Consider the following 22,012-nt stretch of genomic DNA (forward strand, 5'->3'; position numbering starts at 1 on the left):
GATACCCCCCTCTCAGAATCCTGCGCAGATTACCAAACATAGTGAATCTGTGAGTGATCAGAGCCTGACACTCCAAGTCCCTGTCTCACAGACAATAGTTGATGACTTAGGGAGAAAGAGCTCCGACAGTAAAAATGACAATGTAGCAAACAATGTAACAAACAAGGTAGCAAACAATGTAACAAACAATGTGACAAACAATGTAGCAAACAATGTAATAAACAATGTAGCAAACAATGCAGTAAACAAGGTAGCAAACAATGCAGCAGTTCCTGGTCAGCCACCCCCCAAATACTCGTGGGATAAACTTAAATATCAAGGCAATAACCCATGTGAGGTAATCCCATCTGCACCCAGTGAGGATCCCCACATTTGTGACAGTTCCCAGGCACCCCAGGCTCTCAGGGCAGCCGCTAGACCCCATCCTACCCACATGTTTGCAGTAAATGTAGGAGTAGACACAAAATTCAGGCCCTGGATTCCAACGCCTGTAAAAAGGCTTCTGCTAACCAAGGGTCGAGGATATGCTTGTGTCTTTCCAGAGAATGTGGGACAGCCCATTTGGGTACCAGCCAAAACATCAAGCCTGCAACTGACAGCCAACCAGAACCAGCTGAACAAGACTGAGAGTCCACCTTGTTAGCAGACACACCTGCTCTATCATCCTACCCTGAGAAACTGCCCATAGCCACATCCATTACTGTTTTATACCCCACTAGCTCTGGTCAGCCACAGCCTGTGTGCGGTCATGCCATTCCTGATTACCATTGTTCCTCATTCCTACCCCTATCTGAGCAAGCAATCCTGTGGTCTCTTGTTTTGAGCGCTTGTTAGTCAATGACGGGTAAGATCCCCTGGGGGACAACCTAAGACAGGCACAGCTGCGTATAGCGATCACATGGAAACGGGGCCAACAATGGTATGGCCAAGAATCATGCCTCCCGTTGCTCAAAAATAAATGAGAAGGGGGAAATGTGGTGGAATGAGAGGTGAAAAGGTCATGCCAAGATGGCCGCTGACAACAGAAAGAAGCCTGGCAACAGGCCATGATTGGATGGCTTCAGAAACCACATGACAACAGTCTGACAACAGGCTGTGATTGGTTAGGACATAGACCGCCCCTTGACCAGATTGGCTGCCTTGGCTATATAAGCAGCTGTAGCAAGTGAAATAAAGGAGTCTGTGGGCTGCTCCCTCAGGCCTGCTTTCACCCGGCTCCTGGGGTCTGTGTGGTGATTTTGCGCCTCTTGCCCCCACCACGTTCCTTCTCTCAGAAGAAATCCTCTCAGAAGAAATCAACTGCAACAACTCACAAACTCAAACCCACACACATAGACACAACCCCTCACTGACACACAGTGACACAGACACACACATGTACATACACAGATATAGAGACCCACCCGCATCCACACAACTCACACCCACTCGCAAAGACACACCCATTCACACAGATTCACACACGCACACACATGCACACATCAGTTCAGCATTTCAACGTGCGACACGCGAACAGGCGGGAATCCAAGCCCGCATCCCCGGGTTGACTATAGTCGGACCCGCTCGCGACCGAGGAGCCGCTCGCCCCGGAGGACCGACGCCAGGGGGCGCGCTGGGCCGGCTCGGCCGCTCTGTCCCCTACCCCGCGCTCTCCCTGCCAGTCACGGCCCCCAGCCAGCGGGGAAGGCGGAAGCCGAGGCGTCCCGGCGGGCAATCAGTCTCCGGGCGGCCTGCGGACGTCGCGGCGCGGCCTTGGGGCCGGAAGGCTGGCGCCGGGGGCAGCCTGGCCTCGGAGCGCGCTGTCGGTCCTCTCCCGGCGCCTTGGCTGAGCGGAGTCGCAAGGCTCGCCTTGTTCGGCGGCCCGGCACACTGGAGCGGTGAGTCGGCCTCGGTCGCCTCCTCCCCGCGGCGCAGGCCTCTTCCAGCAGGTGGGGACATGGCCCGCGTCCCTTCGCTTCCCGTGGGAGGGGGACGCCGCCTCCCGTCCCTTCGCATCTCGGGGGTCGGGGGCGCTGCCTCAGTCCCCTCGCATCCCGCAGGTGGCACTTGTCGCCTCCCGCGGTCGTGGACGTCAGCCCGCGGTCCCCTGGCTTCCCACAGGTTGGGGACTCCTCCCTGGACCCCTGGCTTCCCGCGGGTGGGCAGTCCTCCCTGGGTCCCTTGGCCACCTGCCTCTGTCTCTGCACTCCCCGGAGAAAATCCCACGCCAGCCCCCTTAGTCCTCTCTCTCCTCATCTCGCGTTTTCCACTTTACAGTAAAGGAAATTGCCTCCTGGATTTTCCCGTCCTTCGAAGCCATTGCCAGTTTAAACCTTAAAAAGGAAAAAAAAAAAATCCCTTTAAGTTCCCTCCGGCTCCGTCTGTCACTGTCATGGGAAGGCTATTTTTGGGTTCCCTGTTGAACTCGGTGGAGGTCTCGGGCAGCATTTTTTTTTTTTTTAAAGATTCAAATGACACGAATGTTTCCTTCCCCGCCCCTGCACTGGCTGGTTCAGGCGATTGTTCCAGACGTGGTGTTGATAAAGCTGTTCCTAGTAGCTGGCTTGAGGGGAACTCCACCCGAGACTCAGGACTGTCTTGAGTGTGAACAGAAAGCACCTAAAGTATTAGCAGCTTGGATGTATGGTGTTTGTTGCTTTTGTTTCTCGGGAGAGCAGATTACTAAACGTCTTGCTACGCAGGTCTAGAAACTAGAAGTTGTAAAGAGATTGCAAGTGATGGCTTCGTGGACGTGACCCTGGCGCGGCTGATCCACCCTCCTTGATCGCTAGGAAGGGTGGAGGGGATGAGGTCAGGACGGTGTGGCCTCCTTTTGAGTCTCCCTGCATCAGTCTGCCCCCCAGTGTTTCAGAGTCCCAAAGTGAGGTTTTTGGTTTTTGGTTTTTGGTGGGTTTTTTTGTGATAGATTTGGATATGCGATGCTGCTACATTTTTGGCCACCTGGATTTCAAAAGAAGTTGTTCAAGTGCTTGCCTCCTGGCGTAGGAAGGGGAATGCCCCTTGAATTTAGATGAAGGCACCATAGTTGAATGTTTTGTAGGAGCTCTTGGCCAGTGCAGCACATTTGCAGGTCTTTGCATATTGGCATTAGAGTTTAAGAAGCTGATCAATATTTCCACTTTCTAAAAGCAGTAGCAAAGTAAAAGTAATTTCTCCGTATTTTCTTTTACATGTTTTTACTTTATATGAGCTGTGTGCTTATTCATGTATGAATTTCAGTTGACTGAATATTGACTCATTCAAGTTATAACTTGTTGATTGCTTTAGCTTGGCACCTTTGTCTCATTAACTTATGCTTATCTTAAAGGAATAAGCTTTTGTGGCTCACCCTAGCTACCTACTCCCACCTCAGGACCTTGAACAATATACTCTCCGCATTATGATACCCAGATACTAATTTATTGGTTTAAATTGTGATTTATGGCAAGCCTGTTTTGAATATTTATTTATTTTGCCATCAAAATAAGTAGTTAACATCCTACAGTATTTATTGAAAGTAGTGCTTACATGTTAGATTCACAACTGCAAAAGAAGAGAGTTGCAATCTTGAAGACCTTAACATACAAGGAATGATTTCAACTTTGTTCCATCCTTATGGAAAGCTACACTCAATGAATAGAAGAAATGTTGCAAGAAATTTTTATTTCACTAAAGCATACTAACTCTAGTTACTTTAGTTTATGTAAAGCAAAAGTTCTATCTCCAGCCTGCTTTTGTAGCAGCTCATGAAGCAGATGACTGTGACTGCGTGAGGTTGACAAGAACCTGATAGAGCATAGTGTTTTCTCAATGGGTGCCAGCTTATGTTCTTTTCCCTTCTGTAGCTGGCTCAAAGCACTTTTTGTACTTAGTGCTAATTAACATAGCTACTCATTATAGTTAAATTAAGGGAATGATTTGCTTAACTCATTGTGATCCATAAAAATAAAGGGAAAGAATGTCCTCACTTGCCAAAGAGAAAGAATAAACATAAAAATACTAAATGGCCCTCAAAATAATGTTTTCAACTTAATTTTCCTTTTGCAGTATTGTTACATGGGACTATAGTCTGTAGACTTAAACTATGTAAAAAAAATTTATTTAGAAGATATAAAGCTTCTGTGGTACTTTTTTTTTTTTTTAAAGATTTATTTATTTATTTGAAAGTTAGAGTTACACAGAAAGAGAAGGAGAGGCAGAGAGAGGGGTCTTCATCTGTTGGTTCACTCCCCAATTGTCCACAATGGCTGGAGCTGTGCCAGTCCAGAGCCAGGAGCTTCTTCTGGGTCGCCCATGCTGGTGCAAGGGTCCAAGGACTTGGGCCATCTTCTACTGCTTTCCCAGGCAAGCAGAGAGCTGGATGGGACGTGGAGCATCTGGGACTGCAACCAGTGCCCATATGGGATGTTGGCACTACAGGTGGTGGCTTTACCCGCGATGCCACAGCTCTGGCATCCTGTGGTACTTCTTAAAGCGGGGAAAGTAATGTGAGACTGGAAGTCATCTAGATTTCTACACTGTCCTCCCACAGTGGAGTTCCTTTTAAGGGATTCTGGCTTATTAGACAGGTCTTACTAGAAACACATTAGCTTAAAAGATTTCCTCAAACCAAAAACCTTCAAACCTTTAGAACTGAACAGAAAGGGGGGCAGTATATAGACTATCTAATAAACTGAATTTTAAAGTGGACATTTGGGCAGGAAAAGTAGACATAGCTCAGTTACTTTTATCTTTGTCTCCTGGATGGCATCCTGATGTGTACTCCACTACCAAATAACAAATAGTGAATTCTCTTTAATAGTTATTTTGCTTAACAAAAGTAAAGACTTAAATGTACCACACTTTGTCAAGAGAATAGAAAATGGGCTATCTCTGGGGCCAGCGTCGTGGCTCACTTGGCTAATCCTCCGCCTGTGGCTCCGGCATCCCATATGGGTGCCAGGTTCTAGTCCCGGTTGCTCCTCTTCCAGTCTAGCTCTCTGCTGTTGCCCAGGAGGGCAGTGGAGGATGGCCCAGGGGCCCCTGCACCCACGTGGGGGACCAGGAAGAAGCTCCTGGCTTCAGTCCGGTGCAGTGCCGGCTGTAGCGGCCATTTGGGGGGTGAACCAACGGAAGCAAGACCTTTCTGTCTCTCTCTCTCTCACTGTCTATAACTCTACCTGTCAAAGTTTAAAAAAACAAAACAAAACAAAAAAAGCCTCAAAAATGGGCTGTCTCATATATACTGTGTTTGCAGGAATGAAAATTAAAAAGCTTTTGATACACTGGGTAACTAGCATTTTCCATCAGAGAGCTTAAGAAGTTAACAAACTTTCACCTAAGAATTCTAGGAAGTTTACCTAAGGAAGCAATTGGACACAATCCAACTGTACACAATCCAAATGGGGAGGAGAAAAACAAAGGATATAAACCCTAGTGTGGCACAGCAGGGTCATTTATTAGTATAGAGGGGATCCTGTACCCTATTTTAGGGCACAAGTATGATGACCGGTTCTGCTATTCACCCTTACCTTGGCATTTGTTCCTTTCCATTCATATAAGCCCTCCCTAGAGGCCACATTAGAAATGACAAGGTTTGGGGAACAGTTCTTAATTTTCCAAAAATATATCAAACTAAACAAAGAACAAGAACAAAATGCCAATGTTTTGACTTTTGTTTTTTTCTGATTCTGTCAACCCAATGCTGTACACTCATGTTTTAATAAGATGTAGTAAGTAGGTGTGATCAGCACCTTAGTCTGGTGTAAATAAAGGGAAATAAAATTTAAGTGCCACTTCATGGACACAAATTCATCAAAACACAGCACAGTACAAAGTGCATGGATTCTGGGGTCAGGGAGACTTGGGTTCTGATTGCAGTTCTGTTACTTATTAGTTGGATAGTTGTGCAAGTTACTTAACCTTTTTAAGCTTCATAGTTCCTCCTTTATGATAAGTGGAAACAATAAAACTATTAAATAAAATACCATATAAAGCTGCACATAATAATAGCACCACATCCTTACTGCCAAGCAGTAAGTGCTTAATTAATTGAATCCTTTCAGTAACTCCCAGGTGGAATCTGTTGTCATCAGCGTTTTATAGATGAGTAAGCACAGAAAGGTTATACAAGAGCATCTTCAGGACATTCATGAAATGTGTGTTATGGAAAAGCGATGCATGAATATCAATTTTTTTTTTTTTGCACTAAAGTAAGCTTGTCATTTAAATTAGTTTTCCATGAACCTTCTGAAGTGCCCTCATACGACTTGCCCAGGTCATACACCAAGGGATGGCATAAGAGTTAAACCCAGATCATCCAGTTGTAGCTCTAAACCACTTCACAGCACTACCTTTCCAGCCAGAACAGTGCTATGGTCTTTGTAGGTGCTCATCATAATGGTACTCAAATTCTTGTGGAGAATAGAAAGGTATTTGTAATGGTGGGGGGAAAAAAATGAGGCCTACTCTAGCCTCTATTAGGAAAAGCAGCAGCCAGGATTTTTATATAAAAAATGAGACGGCCAGGGAGATCATTGCCTACCATATCACCTTGAAGCCTTGCATTGCTTCTGGAACTATATCTGGCACATTAGGACATTTCAGAGACATGGTTACATGAGCTGTGAATTATTTTTAGATGTTAGTTTCCCACTTGTAAGAGCCTTGACAGTTTAGGATTTGAAGATATCCCTTCGCATGAAAGCCATAGTTTTCCACAAACAAAACCTCACTTGTTTTTCCAGTCATCAATAATGAAACATAGTCATTTGACCTGACTGAAGGCAGAAGAACATAAAGATACACTTTTTGAATTCCATTCTTTCCACATAGTAGAAATCCCCAAGATGAGCATTTGGAAGTCTTCATACAGTTTTAGACCTAGAAGAGGAAACCAAGATCCAAAGAATGAAGTAACTTGTCCCAAATCACAGATCCAGTAGTGGCACATGGTCACCCGATTCCTTGTGCACTGTTCTTCCTAACACTGCCGGCTCGATGTACTTTGCAGCTCAAGAAGCTTGAAGGAACAGCATTAATATGATTAAGTTCTTTAGCAAATGCTTAATGGACACCTATTAAATGAAAAAATCTTGTACCCTGTACTGAGGGTATGGAAATGAAAATTAAATTCTTGTCACAGGAACCAGACATATAAACAGATAATTATGATCTGGATGAGTATTACAATTGAAGTACTTTTCTTTTTTAATCTTATATTCTGGCATTCTGCTGGGTCATAAACTCCTTAAAGAACACAGCCTTCTTTGCATGCTCCAAATGCTTCGCATAAATGATGGTAAATATTTATTGTAGGAGAGAATCAGGTAACTTACTAGAAAATAGCAGTCATGAAGCAAAATTCAAGACACGTTTTAAGATTTCTATAAATGGCATTAACACAGCTAATGGACATAATCTAAAAGTTGACTTGTATAGGTAAATTATAATATATGTTTGTATGTACATGTATGTACATGTATTTTAAGCCCCCCCCCCCTTTTTTTTTTTCTTATTTTTACAGAGCACTTGATAATTAAGTTACAATGAGTCTGCTAAACTGTGAAAACAGCTGTGGATCTGGCCAGTCTGAAAGTGACTGCTGTGCGGCCATGGCCAGCTCTTGCAGTGCTGCAGCCAAAGATGACAGTGTGAGTGGGACTGCCAGCACGGGGAACCTTTCTGGCTCGTTTGTGGAAGACATCCAGGGATATGATGTGGAGTTCGACCCACCCCTGGAAAGCAAGTATGAATGCCCCATCTGCTTAATGGCGTTACGGGAAGCAGTGCAGACCCCATGCGGCCATAGGTTCTGCAAAGCCTGCATCATCAAATCAATAAGGTATGAATGGTGTCCTGTAACAGAACCAAATGCAGAGAACATGATTGTATAGAACACAGGACATCCCAAAGGTAGTCTCATGTATGAGATGCTGCTTAAAGAAAAAGCACTAGACAGAAAATTGAGAAACTTAGATTCTTATCCCAGTTCCTATTACAATATGAATAGTGACTTCTGTCTCCTTCCCTGCCATGACCCTCAGATAAATAAGAAAATAGTCATCCTAAAGCAGTCTTAAAGCAGACAAACATATGACTCTGTGCTTTGAGAAAATAATATTTTTATTTTTTTTTATATTTTTTGACAGGCACAGTGGATAGTGAGAGAGAGAGAGAGAAAGGTCTTCCTTTTGCCGTTGGTTCACTCTCCAATGGCTGCCGCGGCTGGCGCACTGATCCGATGGCAGAAGCCAGGTGCTTCTCCTGGTCTCCCATGGGGTGCAGGGCCCAAGCACTTGGGCCATCCTCCACTGCACTCCCGGGCCACAACAGAGAGCTGGCCTGGAAGAGGGGCAACCGGGACAGAATCCGGCGCCCTGACTGGGACTAGAACCCAGTGTGCCGGCGCCGCAAGGTGGAGGATTAGCCTAGTGAGCCGCGGCACCAGCCGAGAAAATAATATTTTTAAATGTATCTTAAAGGATGGTGCTACTAGAATATGGTAACCTCAGACATACAAAGAGGGCTAATTCTGTAAGTGATCAGTTATTTTGTTAAAGATTTATTTATGTATTTAAAGGCAGAATTGGGGTAGTGGAGCCTGGGCCAGGCTGAAACCAAGAGATTGAGGTCTCCCATGTGGGTGCAGGGCCATCTTCTGCTGCTTTCTCAAGTGCATCATGCTGGGAGCTGGATGGGAAGTAGAGTATAAACATTTTTTTAAAGAAAATATTAACTGAAAGCTCTACCTTTATAAAACATCCATAATCCAAACCTCAGTGCTTCTACTGCACTGCCCTGTTAGGACTCACCATCAGCTCTACCAGGCCTCCCTCCTACTCTTGATGTCTTCCTGTCTATTCCCTTACAGCAGCCAGAGTGAACCTGATAAAATAAGTAAGGTGATGTCATGTCCGTTCATAACGTTGCAATGGAGGAATAAAAGCCAAAGTCCTTCGAAGGCCCTGTATGATAGGCCTATGATCTATTTTCTCATTTCATCTCTACTATTCGTATTCTCCTTCCACACAGTCCCTCTTTGCTGTCACTTGAACATGTCATGCACATCCCTGCCTGTGTGTGTGGCTTTAACTGTTCTCTCTGCTTAGAAAACTATCTCCTTCTCATAGGTCCCCTGGCTGTCCTATTTTTATCACAGCATGCCTCTTCCCTCCTTATCTCCTACCCCACTCCCAGTTTCCCCTACTAAGCCTTACTTTCCTTTTATTCCCCTAATACTTTTGCGGTCTGAAACACTAGATAATTTGTGTGTTTATTGCATACTCACCCCACTAGAAGATAAGCTCCTTAAGAGCAAAAGTTTAGATCTGTTTGATTTGATACTTCTCAAATGCTGGCAATGTGCTTGACCCACCAGAAGTACTCAGTAAGTTACGGTTACTTTAACTGAATGACATCCTCACAATTGACTCAACTTCTTCATTTCCTAGGAAATAGATACATTCTACTATGTTTAAAAGGTCAATGGGAGTATTTTCAGGTGATTAAGGAGTTCTTTTTTTTTTTTTTTTTTTTTTGACAGACAGAGTTAGTGAGAGAGAGACAGACAGAGAAAGGTATTCCTTTTTCCGCTGGTTCACCCCCAAAGTGGCCGCTACAGTCGGTGCACGCTGTGCCAATCTGAAGCCAGGAGCCAGGTGCTTCCTCCTGCTCTCCCATGCGGGTGCAGGGCCCAAGCACTTGGGCCATCCTCCACTACCTTCCCAGGCCATAACAGAAAGCTGGACCGGAAGAGGAGTAACCAAGACAGAATCCGGCGCCCCAACTGGGACTAGAACCCGGTGTGCCGGCACCACAGGCAGAGGATTAACCTAGTGAGCCGCAGCACCGACCTAGATTAAGGAGTTGTATACAAGACAAAAATCTTCGGATCGGCGCAGTGCGCCAGCCACAGCATGCTGGCCATAGTGGCTATTTAGGTGGTGAACCAACAGAAGGAAGACCTTTCTTTCTGTCTCTCTCTCACACTAACTCTGCCTGTCCAAAAAAAAAAAGGAGGAGGACACATTTGTATTCTTCAATAAGTAGTCATCTAGGTATCCTGATAGGATCATTCTTTAGTGGGTTAAATCTTCCTTCTCTAGTTATTTGTTAATCTGCTAAGGTTTTTTTTTAATTATTTGAGAAGCAGAATTAGAAGAAAAGACAGAGATCTTCCGTCCGCTGGTTCATCCCCAAATCGCTACAACATTTTGGGGTAGGCCAGGCTGAAGCCAAAAACCTAGAACTCCATCCAGGCCTCCTGCATAGTTGAGCCGTCTTCTGCTGCTTTCCCAGGTGCATTAGTAGGGAGCTGCAGGATCAGAAGTAGGGTGGCCAGGACTTGAACCAGCATAATAGGATGCTGGCATTGCAAGCAGCAGCAACCCACTGCACCACAGCAGGGGCCCCAATCTCCTAGGTTTTTAATCTCAATTTTTACAATAACTTATGTGTAAAACTTGAATTAGGTTAACTGTATTTGGGACCTGGTTTAATCTGAGTTACAGGTGAACGTGGTTCTTGTTTCAATTTGGGGGGGAGAAATGTGTTGCCCAGTGTTGAATTAACAAGGTCTGTGTAGTTCTTGAGCTTAGCACAGTTGATATTTGGGAATGTGCTGTGTATTGTAGAAACTTTGGCAGCATCTCTGAACTCAGTTCACCAGTTGCCAATAATTACCTCTCTTTCCAATTGTGAGACCCAGCATGCTCCCTGGAAGCAAAATTGCCTCTGGTTGAGACCACTGGTTTAGGATATTCATGAGAGTGTTGTTAAAGACTCAACTTTTCCCCTTTTTGTTATGATTTGTATTTATGTTGTATTTAAGTTCAAATAATAACCATATTATAGATGGTTGACTTTTCTTCACTTCCCAGATACTGGAAAAGCCAGAACTGAACCAGGCCAAAGCCAGAAGCCTAGTGCTTAATCCAGATCTGCTGCATGGGTGGCAGGGACCAAACTGCTTAAAACATTACCTGCTGCCTCCCAGGGCATTAAGCAGTTGGAATTGGGAGCAGAGCCAGGACTGAAACCCAGGCACTCGATATAAGCATCTTAATTGCTGCACCAAAACATCACCGCACTATCAGTTTTTAATAGCATGAAAGTAGTAGGACGGGGGTCTGAAAAGGAAGTAAAACCCACAAAAGGAAGTCTGAGGCTTTTAGTATTTTTTTAAATCTCCCTCTAAGCTAGAAATGACCTCTTATTTTGCCTTTCATGTTGTTAAAGGAACTCTTCTGAAATTTCTCATTGACTATAATCTTTTAAGGCATCAAAATTCATCTCAGTCTAACTCCATTTTCTTTTGGAGTGATTGCTAGTACTGTGGGTAATGTTTATCCATTTACTTAATAAAGTTCTTTCTCTTAAGCATGGATCACTTTAAGTTTACAGTATGTACTTCAATAAGTTTTTATGACTTTCTATGCTCTGTAGAGAAATGCGACAGTGTAATAACACTACAGTCAGAGGCCCCATGAAAATAAAGGTCTCTCACCTTTATTGATTCTGAGCCACTGGACACAGACTCCATTTTTCAGCAAGCTTTTTACCTACTGTAGCAACTTGAACTGTTGAGTACAGAGATACATAGCAAGTGTCTGTGGGATTGATTAAGTCTCCTGTATTCTACCTGACCATCACGTTTTGTGAGTGAAGATTGAGACTTCCCAAAAAGTCAAAGGGAAATGACACACCCAGGATTCCTGAGGATGGTTTTTCCATCATAAGACACAATAAGCCACTGGAACGTGCACCCTAGATCTACAAATAAAGGGAAGTGTTTGTCGCCCATGAACTAGAGTGTCACAGTGACTGTTTCAGAATAAACTGTAAAATGCTGCTAACCGTTTAACATTTTACTTACTAACTGCACAGTACACTCTAGACGTGTTACTAGTCTTGTGGACAGCACATTCCATTTTACAAGTATACCATACAGGTGCTGATGGAATGGCTCGGCCAGAATTCCCGGTCTTAACTTTCACCTCATTTTAGGCCAATCTAAATATGATTTTGTTTATTTTTTTCTCTTTTTCTTAGCTGACTCTAACCCCCAAGCTGTAATCTCATAGTTTGATAGGTGACGTGGTGTTAGTTGTACTCATTTCATAAAAGAACAATTTGTAATCCATGCATAGAAGGACAGTTTATTTTGGTATATTATAGAGTATAATGTGTTAAAATTTTTTCCATAGAAAATAATAATTGAGAATTTATAGGTGGTGAATTAAAATTTGAATTTTCTAATGTGTATGTTGAAATCTACTTGTATTTATTTTACCTTTTAGGGATGCAGGCCACAAATGTCCAGTTGACAATGAAATACTGTTGGAAAATCAGCTATTTCCTGACAATTTTGCAAAGCGAGAGATTCTTTCTCTGACAGTGAAGTGTCCAAATGAAGGTTGTTTGCACAAGATGGAACTGAGGCATCTTGAGGTACTAAAGTTATTTTCTAAGAACTGTTGGTGTGTGTGAAAGATGATTCCTAGAGAATAGGGACTTTGCTGTATCCATCTCTGTGTTACCAGTACCTAACATAGAATTGGTTAATTAATTCCAGCTGAATTAGTAAACACCAGCCTCTGGATTATTAAATATAAATATAAGTAAAAATGAGACATTTCCCATTCCATCTACCCTGGCTTTGCCCTAGGAGTAATAAAACAGAAGTTCATATTATTCTACAAGTTTTGGGGGTGAGCATTATCTTTAGTAAAACTGAGCCAAGAGCCTTTCACATATAAATGTCACTTTTTTTTTTTTTTTTTTTTTGACAGGCAGAATGGACAGTGAGAGAGAGAGACAGAGAGAAAGGTCTTCCTTTTGCTGTTGGTTCACCCTCCAATGGCCGCCACGGCCAGTGCGCTGCGGCCAGCGCACCGCGCTGATCCGAAAGCAGGAGCCAGGTGCTTCTCCTGGTCTCCCATTGGGTGCAGGGCCCAAGGACTTGGGCCATCCTCCACTGCACTCCCAGGCCATAGCAGAGAGCTGGCCTGGAAGAGGGGCAACCGGGACAGGATCGGCGCCCCAACCGGGACTAGAACCCAGTGTGCCAGCGCCACAAGGCGGAGGATTAGCCTGTTGAGCCATGGCGCCGGCTCACATTTTTTTTTTAAGATTTCTTTATCTATTTAAAAGAGTTACACAGAACGAGAAGGAGAGGTGGGCGGGGGTGGGGGGGAGTTGAGGTCTTCCATCTGCTGATTCACGAGAGAGAGGGAGAGGGAGAGGTCTTTCATCCGCTGATTCACTCCTCAGATGGCCGCAACGGCCAGAACTGCGCCAATCTGAAGCCAGGAGCTTCTGGGTCTCCACACTGATGCAGGGGCCCAAGGACTTGGGCCATCTTCTACTGCTTTCTCAGGCCATAGCAGAGCTGGATTGGAAGTGGAGCAGCCAAGACACAAACCGGTGCCCATGTCAGGTGCCAGCACTGCAGGCGTTGGCTTTACCCACTATGCCACAGTGCCGGCCCCTATACAAATGTCACATTTTAATCAAATAACTTCATTTCTTGCATTTTGAAATAAGCATTAAGTCCCATGTAGCCATCCTCTTAGTATCCTTATCATTTTTTTCTGTATTTTTCTAAGTTATACTTTTTACTCTGAACTAAGTAGCATACTCCTGTAGTTTGAAATCAACTAAATTCAAATAATATAATTTACTTGTAAACAAATTGGTTCTTAGGTTTGTGTTTTTTATTTTTATTAAAATTTAAGTATTATTAATGTTCTATTTGAAATTAAATGTTCAAGCAAATTTGCCACTTGCTCTTTTTCCTTAGCTCTTGTTGGAAGAGTGTCCCTTTTGACATAGTACTGAATTAACAATCAGAAAACTGATTGCTTTCCATTTCTCTTCCCTAATTGGATACATGAATTTCAAAATGCCTTTCTTCATAATGTGAATGATTCTGTGGTGTGTACTAGGCAGAATAGGTTCAGTTGCCAATTCTGTGAAAGAGAATAGGGTATTCTTAGGTTATCTTTAGAAAACTTCTTCAGAGTTGACAAATACTAATCAATTATTTTTTCCTTATTGTAGGATCATCAAGCACATTGTGGGTTTGCTCTTGTGAATTGTCCTCAATGCCAACGTCCTTTCCAGAAATGCCAAATTAATACTCACATCCTCAAGGATTGTCCAAGGAGACAAGTTTCTTGTATAAATTGTGCAGTATCCATGGCATTTGAAGATAAAGAGGCATGTACCAACTTGGATTTGTTAATTCCACTACTTAAAAAAGAAGGACTTCAACTCAAGAGTCTGCATAATCAATTTTGGAGAAGCTGATTTTGAAGAAAGAAAGTTCAATAAGTGATTTTAGTGATTGTTTATAAGAATAGAGTTTAATTTGCATATGCTTATTAGGAAACATTGTTTGTATTAGTTTCCTACCACTACCGTAGATCTGCAAGGAACAAAAGCTTCTAGGAAAGGCATATGCTGTATCAAGGCACCTGAGAGCATCAACTTGACAGTGCAGTTACTCCATTCAGAAACTAAAATATAGGGAGGTTAAGTAGTTTTGTATTATTATTATTGTCACTAGCAAAGCTAACACTGAAATTCTAATCCTTGATTCCTATCCTATGTCTTTGTTACTATAATAACCTAGGTATAACTTAGATTCTTTTATAACTGTTATTTCTTTAAACTTGTAAATTTGTTTTGATAATTTTTCCTACTTTCTTAGGAAATTAAATGCATTAATTATTTTTTAAAACTCAACTAATTTGCTAAAAATTTAGGGAATTCTCAGTCGTGATTAGAGCAAATTGACTTCTCCTTCCTTAACTTCAATTAATTAGATGGACTTAACTATTTCTCAGTGCATCAACTAAACTGAAGACCTTGTATTTCAGAAAACAAGATCACCCTTGTGGGGCATACGAGAAGCTGAGCACCCAAAGTCTCATGCCCTGATATGGCTTTGTACTTTAATCTACTGACAAGTTTTAATTAAATTGTCATACAGTTGAAAATTTTTAGAAGTTTGCTTTTACAGAAGTATAGTGTTGGTACATGGTTTCCTAGCTAGTCACAGATACTATGCCACCAGTTGAAAGAAAGTGATTTCTAAAATTCTTTTACATACTACCATATTCCTTTAAAAAACTAGAAGATTGAATGAACCTCATTACACTAGTAATAGGAGAGAAAATATCTTTTGTATATTCTCACATTTTTGCTTCATATAAATTGATATTCTTAGTTTGTATACAGTGAGAAAAATACTTTTTATATAAATGACTTGTGTTTCTGATTTTTCAGAGTTTCATGTGCTTATCTTTCTCCTAAAATTTAGATCCATGACCAGAACTGTCCTTTGGCAAATGTCATTTGTGAATACTGCAATACCATGCTCATCAGAGAACAGGTATAATGACTTTTTAATAAATTACTATTTCCAAAAATAGTTTAAAGAAGCAAGTTAGTTTTTTAATTGAAAAAAAGTTAGGCAAAGTGAATATAGTTGAAGAAGTATTTGAGCTGTGTGAAAATATTTCACATAAATTAATTAAAAACTTTCAAAAGAACAAAAAATCCAGCCCTTTGCAGTACTTAAGATTCGTAGTCAACAGCATAATACCTGTTTACGTGAATTCATAAAAATTCCAAGAAAAACAGGTAATTTTGAGGTAAAAATAATCAGATGAAAGAGTCCCATTTAAAGAAAGAAAAACCATATTTACACAGTGTAGAATGTGGATCTAGGTGTCCAGAGACCAGCTGAGAGAGGGAACAATGAAGTAGAAGCAAGCAGTCTATTCAATAGCAGAGCAGTATTTGTAGTTGCATCCCCTAAGGCATTTAGGGAAGTTTTGAGATTCTCAGAATTTGTTTTCCCTATGTTGAGTTGTCCTAGAGGCCACTGACAGGACATTGTCAGAACTGGTAATAATAAAAAGCAAAACGAAGCTATACATTTGGATTACTAATAAAGAAAGGAAAATTCCATCTGATTGCTATCTTCTGACATTTGGGGAGTTAACCAAAATATGTGAATATTATTCACTAAATATTCACCTATAAAGTTGCAGTCCCAGAGATCATTATTGATTACCTTATTAGGAAGAAGCCAGCAAGACCTGTCACTTTACTGAACTTTTCCATTTGTCTGTAACGCGAGTCATTTAGTTTTTTTTCCTTACAAAGCCTTAATTTGAAGGTGTTAAACTTTTTTCACTTAGAAAATCCCATCTGCCTGGTTTTCTTTTTTTGCTCTGTCAATATATAAAGGAAGCTATGTAGCACATTTAAACCTAGCAGAAATAAAATATAATGTAGGACAAAACCCTAGGCTAAGCATCAGAACGTTTTGATCCTGGTTGTGCCATTAATTTGCTTGCTGATCTCTGGTAAGTTGATCAGTGATTAAACCTGCCCACCAGCCAAATCTGGCCCTGACCTTTTTTAATAAATCAAGTTGTATTGCTACACATCTACGCCCATGTTTTTATTTGTATGGCTGATTTTTCACATTTATTATCTGGCCCTTAACAAAAAAGTTTGTTGATCCCTGTTCTAGATGGTTTGCCCTTAAGAAATGAAGGATTGGCCGGCGCCGCGGCTCAATAGGCTAATCCTCCGCCTAGCAGCGCCGGCACACCGGGTTCTAGTCCCGGTTGGGGCGCCGGATTCTATCCTGGTTGCCCCTCTTCCAGGCCAGCTCTCTGCTGTGGCCCGGGAGTGCAGTGGAGGATGGCCCAAGTAATTGGGCCCTGCACCCAATGGGAGACCAGGAGAAGCACCTGGCTCCTGCCATTGGATCAGTGCGGTGCGCCGGCCGCAGAGCGCCGGCCGCGGCAGCCACTAGAGGGTGAACCAACAGCAAAAGGAAGACCTTTCTCTCTGTCTCTCTCACTGTCCACTCTGCCTGTCAAAAATTTAAAAAAAAAAAAAAAATGAAGGATTGGGACCAGCATTGTGGTGTAATGGGTAAAGTCATCGCCTGCATTGCCAGTATCCCATACGGGCACCATTTCATGTCCTAGCTGTTCTACTTCTGATCCAGCTCCCTTTTAATGGCCTGGGAAAAGCAGCAACAGTTAGCCCAAATGTTTGAGCCCTTGCCACTCATTTGGGAGACCCAAATGAAGCTCTTTGCTTAGTCCTGGTCCAGCCTTGGTTGTCTGTGCATCTGAGAAGTAAACCAGCGGATGGAAGACCTTTGCCCCTCCCTCCCTCCCTCCCTCCCTCCCTCCCCCTCCCTCCCCTCCACCTCTGTAACGCTGACTTCAAATAAATAAATCTTTATTAAAAAAAAAAAAAGAGCAAGAGAAATGAAAGATTTGGCCTGGTGTTGTGGTACAATGGGGTAAACCAATGCCTACAACACCAGGCATCCCATATGGGTGCCAGTTCAGGCCCCAACTGCTCCACTTTTAATCCAGCTCACCTGGGAAAACAGTGAAAGATAGCCTAAGTGCTTGGGTCCCTGCCACCAACATGGGAAACCTGGATGGAATTCCTGGCTTTGGCTTGGCCCAGCCCCTTCTTCCCTCTTTTTCTCTCTGTCTCTGCCTTTCAAGTAAATAAGCCTTTTAATGAGAAATGAAAGAATGGGTTAAGTGATCTCTAAACTTTCTGCTTGAAATAGCAACTATACAACAATAGCCAAAGTAAATTTCTTTTTTAATTTTTTTAAAGATTTATTTTGAAAGGCAGAGTTACAGAGAGGGAGAGACAAAGATCTTTCATTCACTGGTTCACTTCCCAATGGCCATAACAAGTAGGGCTGGGAAAGGCTGAAGCCAGGAGCTTGGAACCTCATTCAGGTCTCCCACTTGGGTGCAGGGGCCCAAGCACTTGGGCCATCCTGGCTGCTTTCCCATGTACATTTCAGGAATTGAAAATAGAGCAACTGGGACATGAACCTGCACTCATATGGGATGCAGGCACTGGCATGCCATGGCTTAACCTACTACACTACAATGCCAGCCCCACCAAAGTAAATTTCTAAAGAGAATTTGGCAACAGTTTCAAAGAACATGATTCTTTGTAATGAATCTCACCTTAAGGCTGAGACTTTTTAAGCTTTTATTAAATGTGTTTGAAGTACATTTCTTATACCTGAGTCTCCCTAGTATAGCTAAAATATGCTTGGATTAGCAAAAGGTAAAATGATTTATGAAAGTTGGTCATGAGGGTGGCAATGAATATAGTCCGTGGCTTCAGTGCATTTAGTAAACTGGTGTCCATTGAATACCCTAGACCACAGTGAAAGACTAAGTTGAGTTACTGAGTTTGCAGTTGTTGTCAGAGGGTGTTTTTTCCTAAAATGACACTAGAGGGTGCCAGTTCCCAGCAATAGGAACAAATTTATTTCCTTGAAGTGAATTTTGAGTGATTTGTAACTTTTAGATGTAAATATTTTAAACTCTATGGACTATGTTTCTTTTTCAAAGGTTTATTTATTTATTTGAAAGGCAAAGTTACAGAGAGGCAGAGAGAGAGAGGTCTTCCATCTGCTGGTTCATTCCCCAGATGGCCACAATGGCTGGAGCTGTGCCAATCCAAAGCCAGGAGCCAGGAGCTTCTTCCAGTCTCCAACTCTCCTACATGGGTGGCTGGGGCCCCAGGACTTAGGCCATCTTCCACTGCTTTCCCAGGCCACAGCAGAGAGCTGGATCAGAAGTAGAGCAGCTGAGACTTAAACCAGAGTCCATGTGGGATATTGGCTCTGCAGGTGGTGGCTTTACCCGCTATGCTGCAGCACTGGTCCCTATGGGCTACATTTCTGTCACAGCTACTCAACTTGGCCAGTGTAGTGCAAAAGCAGCCATAGGCAATACACAGGTTTGTTTATAGGAAATCTAATTTTCATTCTAATACGCAGATAAAAACATTTTTCACCCTTTGTTCTGATTTTCAGATGCCTAATCATTATGATCTAGACTGCCCTACCGCTCCAATTCCATGTACATTCAGTACTTTTGGCTGCCATGAAAAGGTAAGTTACATTTTCTTTAATTCTTGAATAAAATAAAAAATATAGAGTTATATAGTTATGTTTATGAAACAGTGTGATAAATCGTATAATGTAGAGCCAGATATGAATGCTGCGGGCAGAAGCAAAGGCACATTTAGCAGTGCTTAAAGCTGACTTGACACAACATGATGTGTGCATTAATAGATTAAAAATTTTTGGTGATTGTACTCGGAAAGGATTTAGAAGAAGGGAATGTTTGAAGATAATGGAGAGAGGGGATAGTGAATAAGACCTCGGAGATATCCAAAAGAGGTAGGTGCCACCATTCATCTTAGACAAGAGGGAGTCATCTCAGAGTCAGAAAAGAGTGATGTAGATTCTGATGTTGTTTAGGTAGGAATGCGATGTATCTGACTGAAAGCTGACAGAGTATTTGCCAGATAGCCTCCGTGTTTCAGAGAATTAAGAGGCAGGATCATCCCCTTGAATGGAATCTGATGAAGTAGAATAGTAAAGGAAGTGATCATGGTACTTAGAACCTCTTCTTTTAGCCTGACTCGGTCTTTATCCTACTTTTCAAAGGATCTATTCCCCACCTAAGGCTTCTGCTTGATGTTTTAGATGCAGAGGAATCACTTGGCACGCCACCTACAAGAGAAAACCCAGTTGCACATGAGAATGTTGGCCCAAGCTGTTCATAGTTTGAACCTTGCTTTAACTCCCATACCTCCACGTGATGTGCCCCAGTATGATGTTCCTTCTCAGCCACGGGTTCCCTCTGGGTATCCAGAGGGCCACAACTTCCAGGAAACTATTCAGCAATTAGAGGGTCGCCTTGTAAGACAAGATCATCAAATTAGGGAGCTGACTGCAAAAATGGAAACTCAGAGCATGTACGTAAGTGAGCTCAAAAGAACTATTCGAACCCTTGAGGACAAAGTTGCTGAAATTGAAGCACAACAGTGTAATGGAATTTACATCTGGAAGATTGGCAACTTTGGGATGCATTTAAAATCTCAAGAAGAGGAGAAACCTGTTGTTATTCATAGCCCTGGATTCTACACGGGCAAACCCGGATACAAACTCTGCATGCGCTTGCACCTTCAGTTACCAACTGCTCAGCGCTGTGCAAACTATATATCCCTCTTTGTCCATACAATGCAAGGAGAGTATGACAGCCACCTTCCTTGGCCCTTCCAGGGTACAATACGCCTTACAATTCTTGATCAGTCTGAAGCACCCATAAGGCAAAACCATGAAGAGATAATGGATGCCAAACCAGAGTTGCTTGCCTTCCAGCGGCCCACAATTCCACGGAACCCAAAAGGTTTTGGCTATGTAACTTTTATGCACCTTGAAGCCTTACGACAAAGAACCTTTATAAAGGATGATACGTTATTAGTGCGCTGTGAAGTCTCCACCCGCTTCGACATGGGTAGCCTTCGGAGGGAGGGTTTTCAGCCACGAAGTACTGATGCAGGGGTATAACAACTTCTCATTGGTTCAAAACAACTGTCTGAAGAAAATAGTGCCTTTCCTTGCTCTGTTCTCAAACACGTCAAGCAGAAAAAAAGGGGAGGGGGAGACAGTGGGAAAGATGTAATGCCCACCAGTGAATGTTGTTAGAAAGGTCACTTTCCACTTCCGATACAAGCGTCTGAGGCAGTTTTTCCTCGGGAATCTACGCTTTCAGGTAGATTCCATCCGAAGTGCCTGTGGCATGTGGCCGCAGCTGTTCGGTCAGTCAGTATACCTCTCTTGTACTTTCATGGGCTTTTTCTCCAGTGTCTTTCATGTCAAAAAGTCCACAGTTAGATTGCTGAAACTCAAATATTTAGTAACAGTGGACTTTCCTTAAAACTCGAGCTTATTTTTATGGTGTTATATGTAATATATTAAACATGAGAATCACTACTGCCTTGTGCTAGTGCCAGCAAGAAGAGTAACTGCTCTGGAGAGTTGAGTTCTCATTTTAATTGACCTCCTATAGATTTCAGAGGATTTGAACCAAAATCCTTGGAAAGCTTAAGTTCTCATTTTCCCCCATCCGAGGTGTCAACTGAGGATATTCAGGGACTAGTTTAAAACCCTAAATACAACCTTACTTATTTAGTGTAACATGTTATCACTTGTTTAAGTGTTCTATTCTGCCTTGCTTATGTTTCCTTGAGACCACAAAGTAGCATTTTCTCTAGGGTTTGTAACGTTGAGAACCAGCAAATATGAGCTGCTCAGGTTGTGTTCCTTGAACCCCTTGGTCTGTTTAGTGCAGAGTGAATTCCACAGCCTAGTACGTGTCTTCTGTTTTTACACGCACAGTCACCAACGTAAAAATGAAGTGATTCAGCATTGCTGGTGACAGAAGCTAGATGCACAGAAATTTTTCTGCTGTTTTGAATACTCTCTGGTTTAGTTCAATAGACCAAAATAAATTGATTTCCTGAAAAGATAATTTCCTAAAACTTTTCATCTTTGGAGGTACCTGAGGGGTCACTAAACTGATATTGGAAGACATGGTGGTCATCTCACAGCCTTGCCTGAGTAGGTTCTCTATCCAGCAGGTCACAGGAGGGTCCTGTGTAATATATTGAAGTAGCCAGATGTTCCTAACATGGATAGATGGGTTTTCTGCCAATGTGTATTTGTTGAAGGCCTGTAGATGTAAAATGTGCTGGTATCTAGTTCTCAGGGAGTCCCACAGCTAGGCACTTAAAAAGAATTTAAGAGGCTGCATCCACGATGCTGTCTACATAAGGTTTTCAAAAGCTGTCTGGTCATGAGAGATGGTATTGTTCCTCCAGAGAGGCCAGCTCAGCCCCTGACCAGTGTTTAAGAGGAAGCCAAGAGTGCTAGTTTGTGGAGAAGACTCTCGTTTGAGTTCTGGCAGCTGTGGCAGGTCTCGCTTTGGCCTTTCCCTTTCCTTTCCTCTCTCCCCTCCCTTCCCACCCCACCTTTCGCTTCCCTGTCTGGTGAGTTTGTTACACAGTGACAGTGAGTTGCTCACAGGCTGTGTGCCCTGCACTGCGCTCAGCATCACCACAAGGCTCACCTCTGGTTCCCAGTGTGTTTATGCCCCCGGCCAGTTCTGGAAAACCATGGCAG

The 22,012-nt window shown here is 42.8% G+C and overlaps 1 protein-coding gene across 2 annotated transcripts; it reads left to right on the top strand.

Annotated features, from left to right (window-relative positions):
- The first annotated feature begins 1,728 nt into the window (after positions 1–1,728).
- Positions 1,729–21,362, top strand: TRAF6 (TNF receptor associated factor 6). 2 transcript variants are annotated; one of them, XM_062196291.1, is made up of 7 exons: positions 1,729–1,928; positions 7,484–7,801; positions 12,258–12,408; positions 14,020–14,178; positions 15,284–15,355; positions 18,854–18,931; positions 19,532–21,362. In XM_062196291.1, exons 2-7 carry the CDS (start codon positions 7,506–7,508, stop codon positions 20,396–20,398), a joined length of 1,623 nt encoding a protein of 540 aa, XP_062052275.1. In that variant the 5' UTR covers positions 1,729–1,928; positions 7,484–7,505; the 3' UTR covers positions 20,399–21,362. The 2 variants fall into 2 exon arrangements, with proteins under 2 accessions (XP_062052275.1, XP_062052274.1); XM_062196290.1 differs by having other exon boundaries at positions 1,729–1,877.
- The last annotated feature ends 650 nt before the right edge of the window (positions 21,363–22,012 follow it).

Source organism: Lepus europaeus, chromosome 7, assembly GCF_033115175.1.
Source record: "Lepus europaeus isolate LE1 chromosome 7, mLepTim1.pri, whole genome shotgun sequence".
Lineage (NCBI taxonomy): Eukaryota > Metazoa > Chordata > Mammalia > Lagomorpha > Leporidae > Lepus > Lepus europaeus.

Bases quoted from the DNA above. Each gene is read 5' to 3' on its own strand.
- TRAF6 (XM_062196291.1), top strand. From the start codon at position 7,506: ATGAGTCTGCTAAACTGTGAAAACAGCTGTGGATCTGGCCAGTCTGAA. The intron at 7,802-12,257 runs GTATGAATGGTG...TTTACCTTTTAG, and splicing joins TGCATCATCAAATCAATAAG to GGATGCAGGCCACAAATGTC. The intron at 12,409-14,019 runs GTACTAAAGTTA...TCCTTATTGTAG, and splicing joins TGGAACTGAGGCATCTTGAG to GATCATCAAGCACATTGTGG.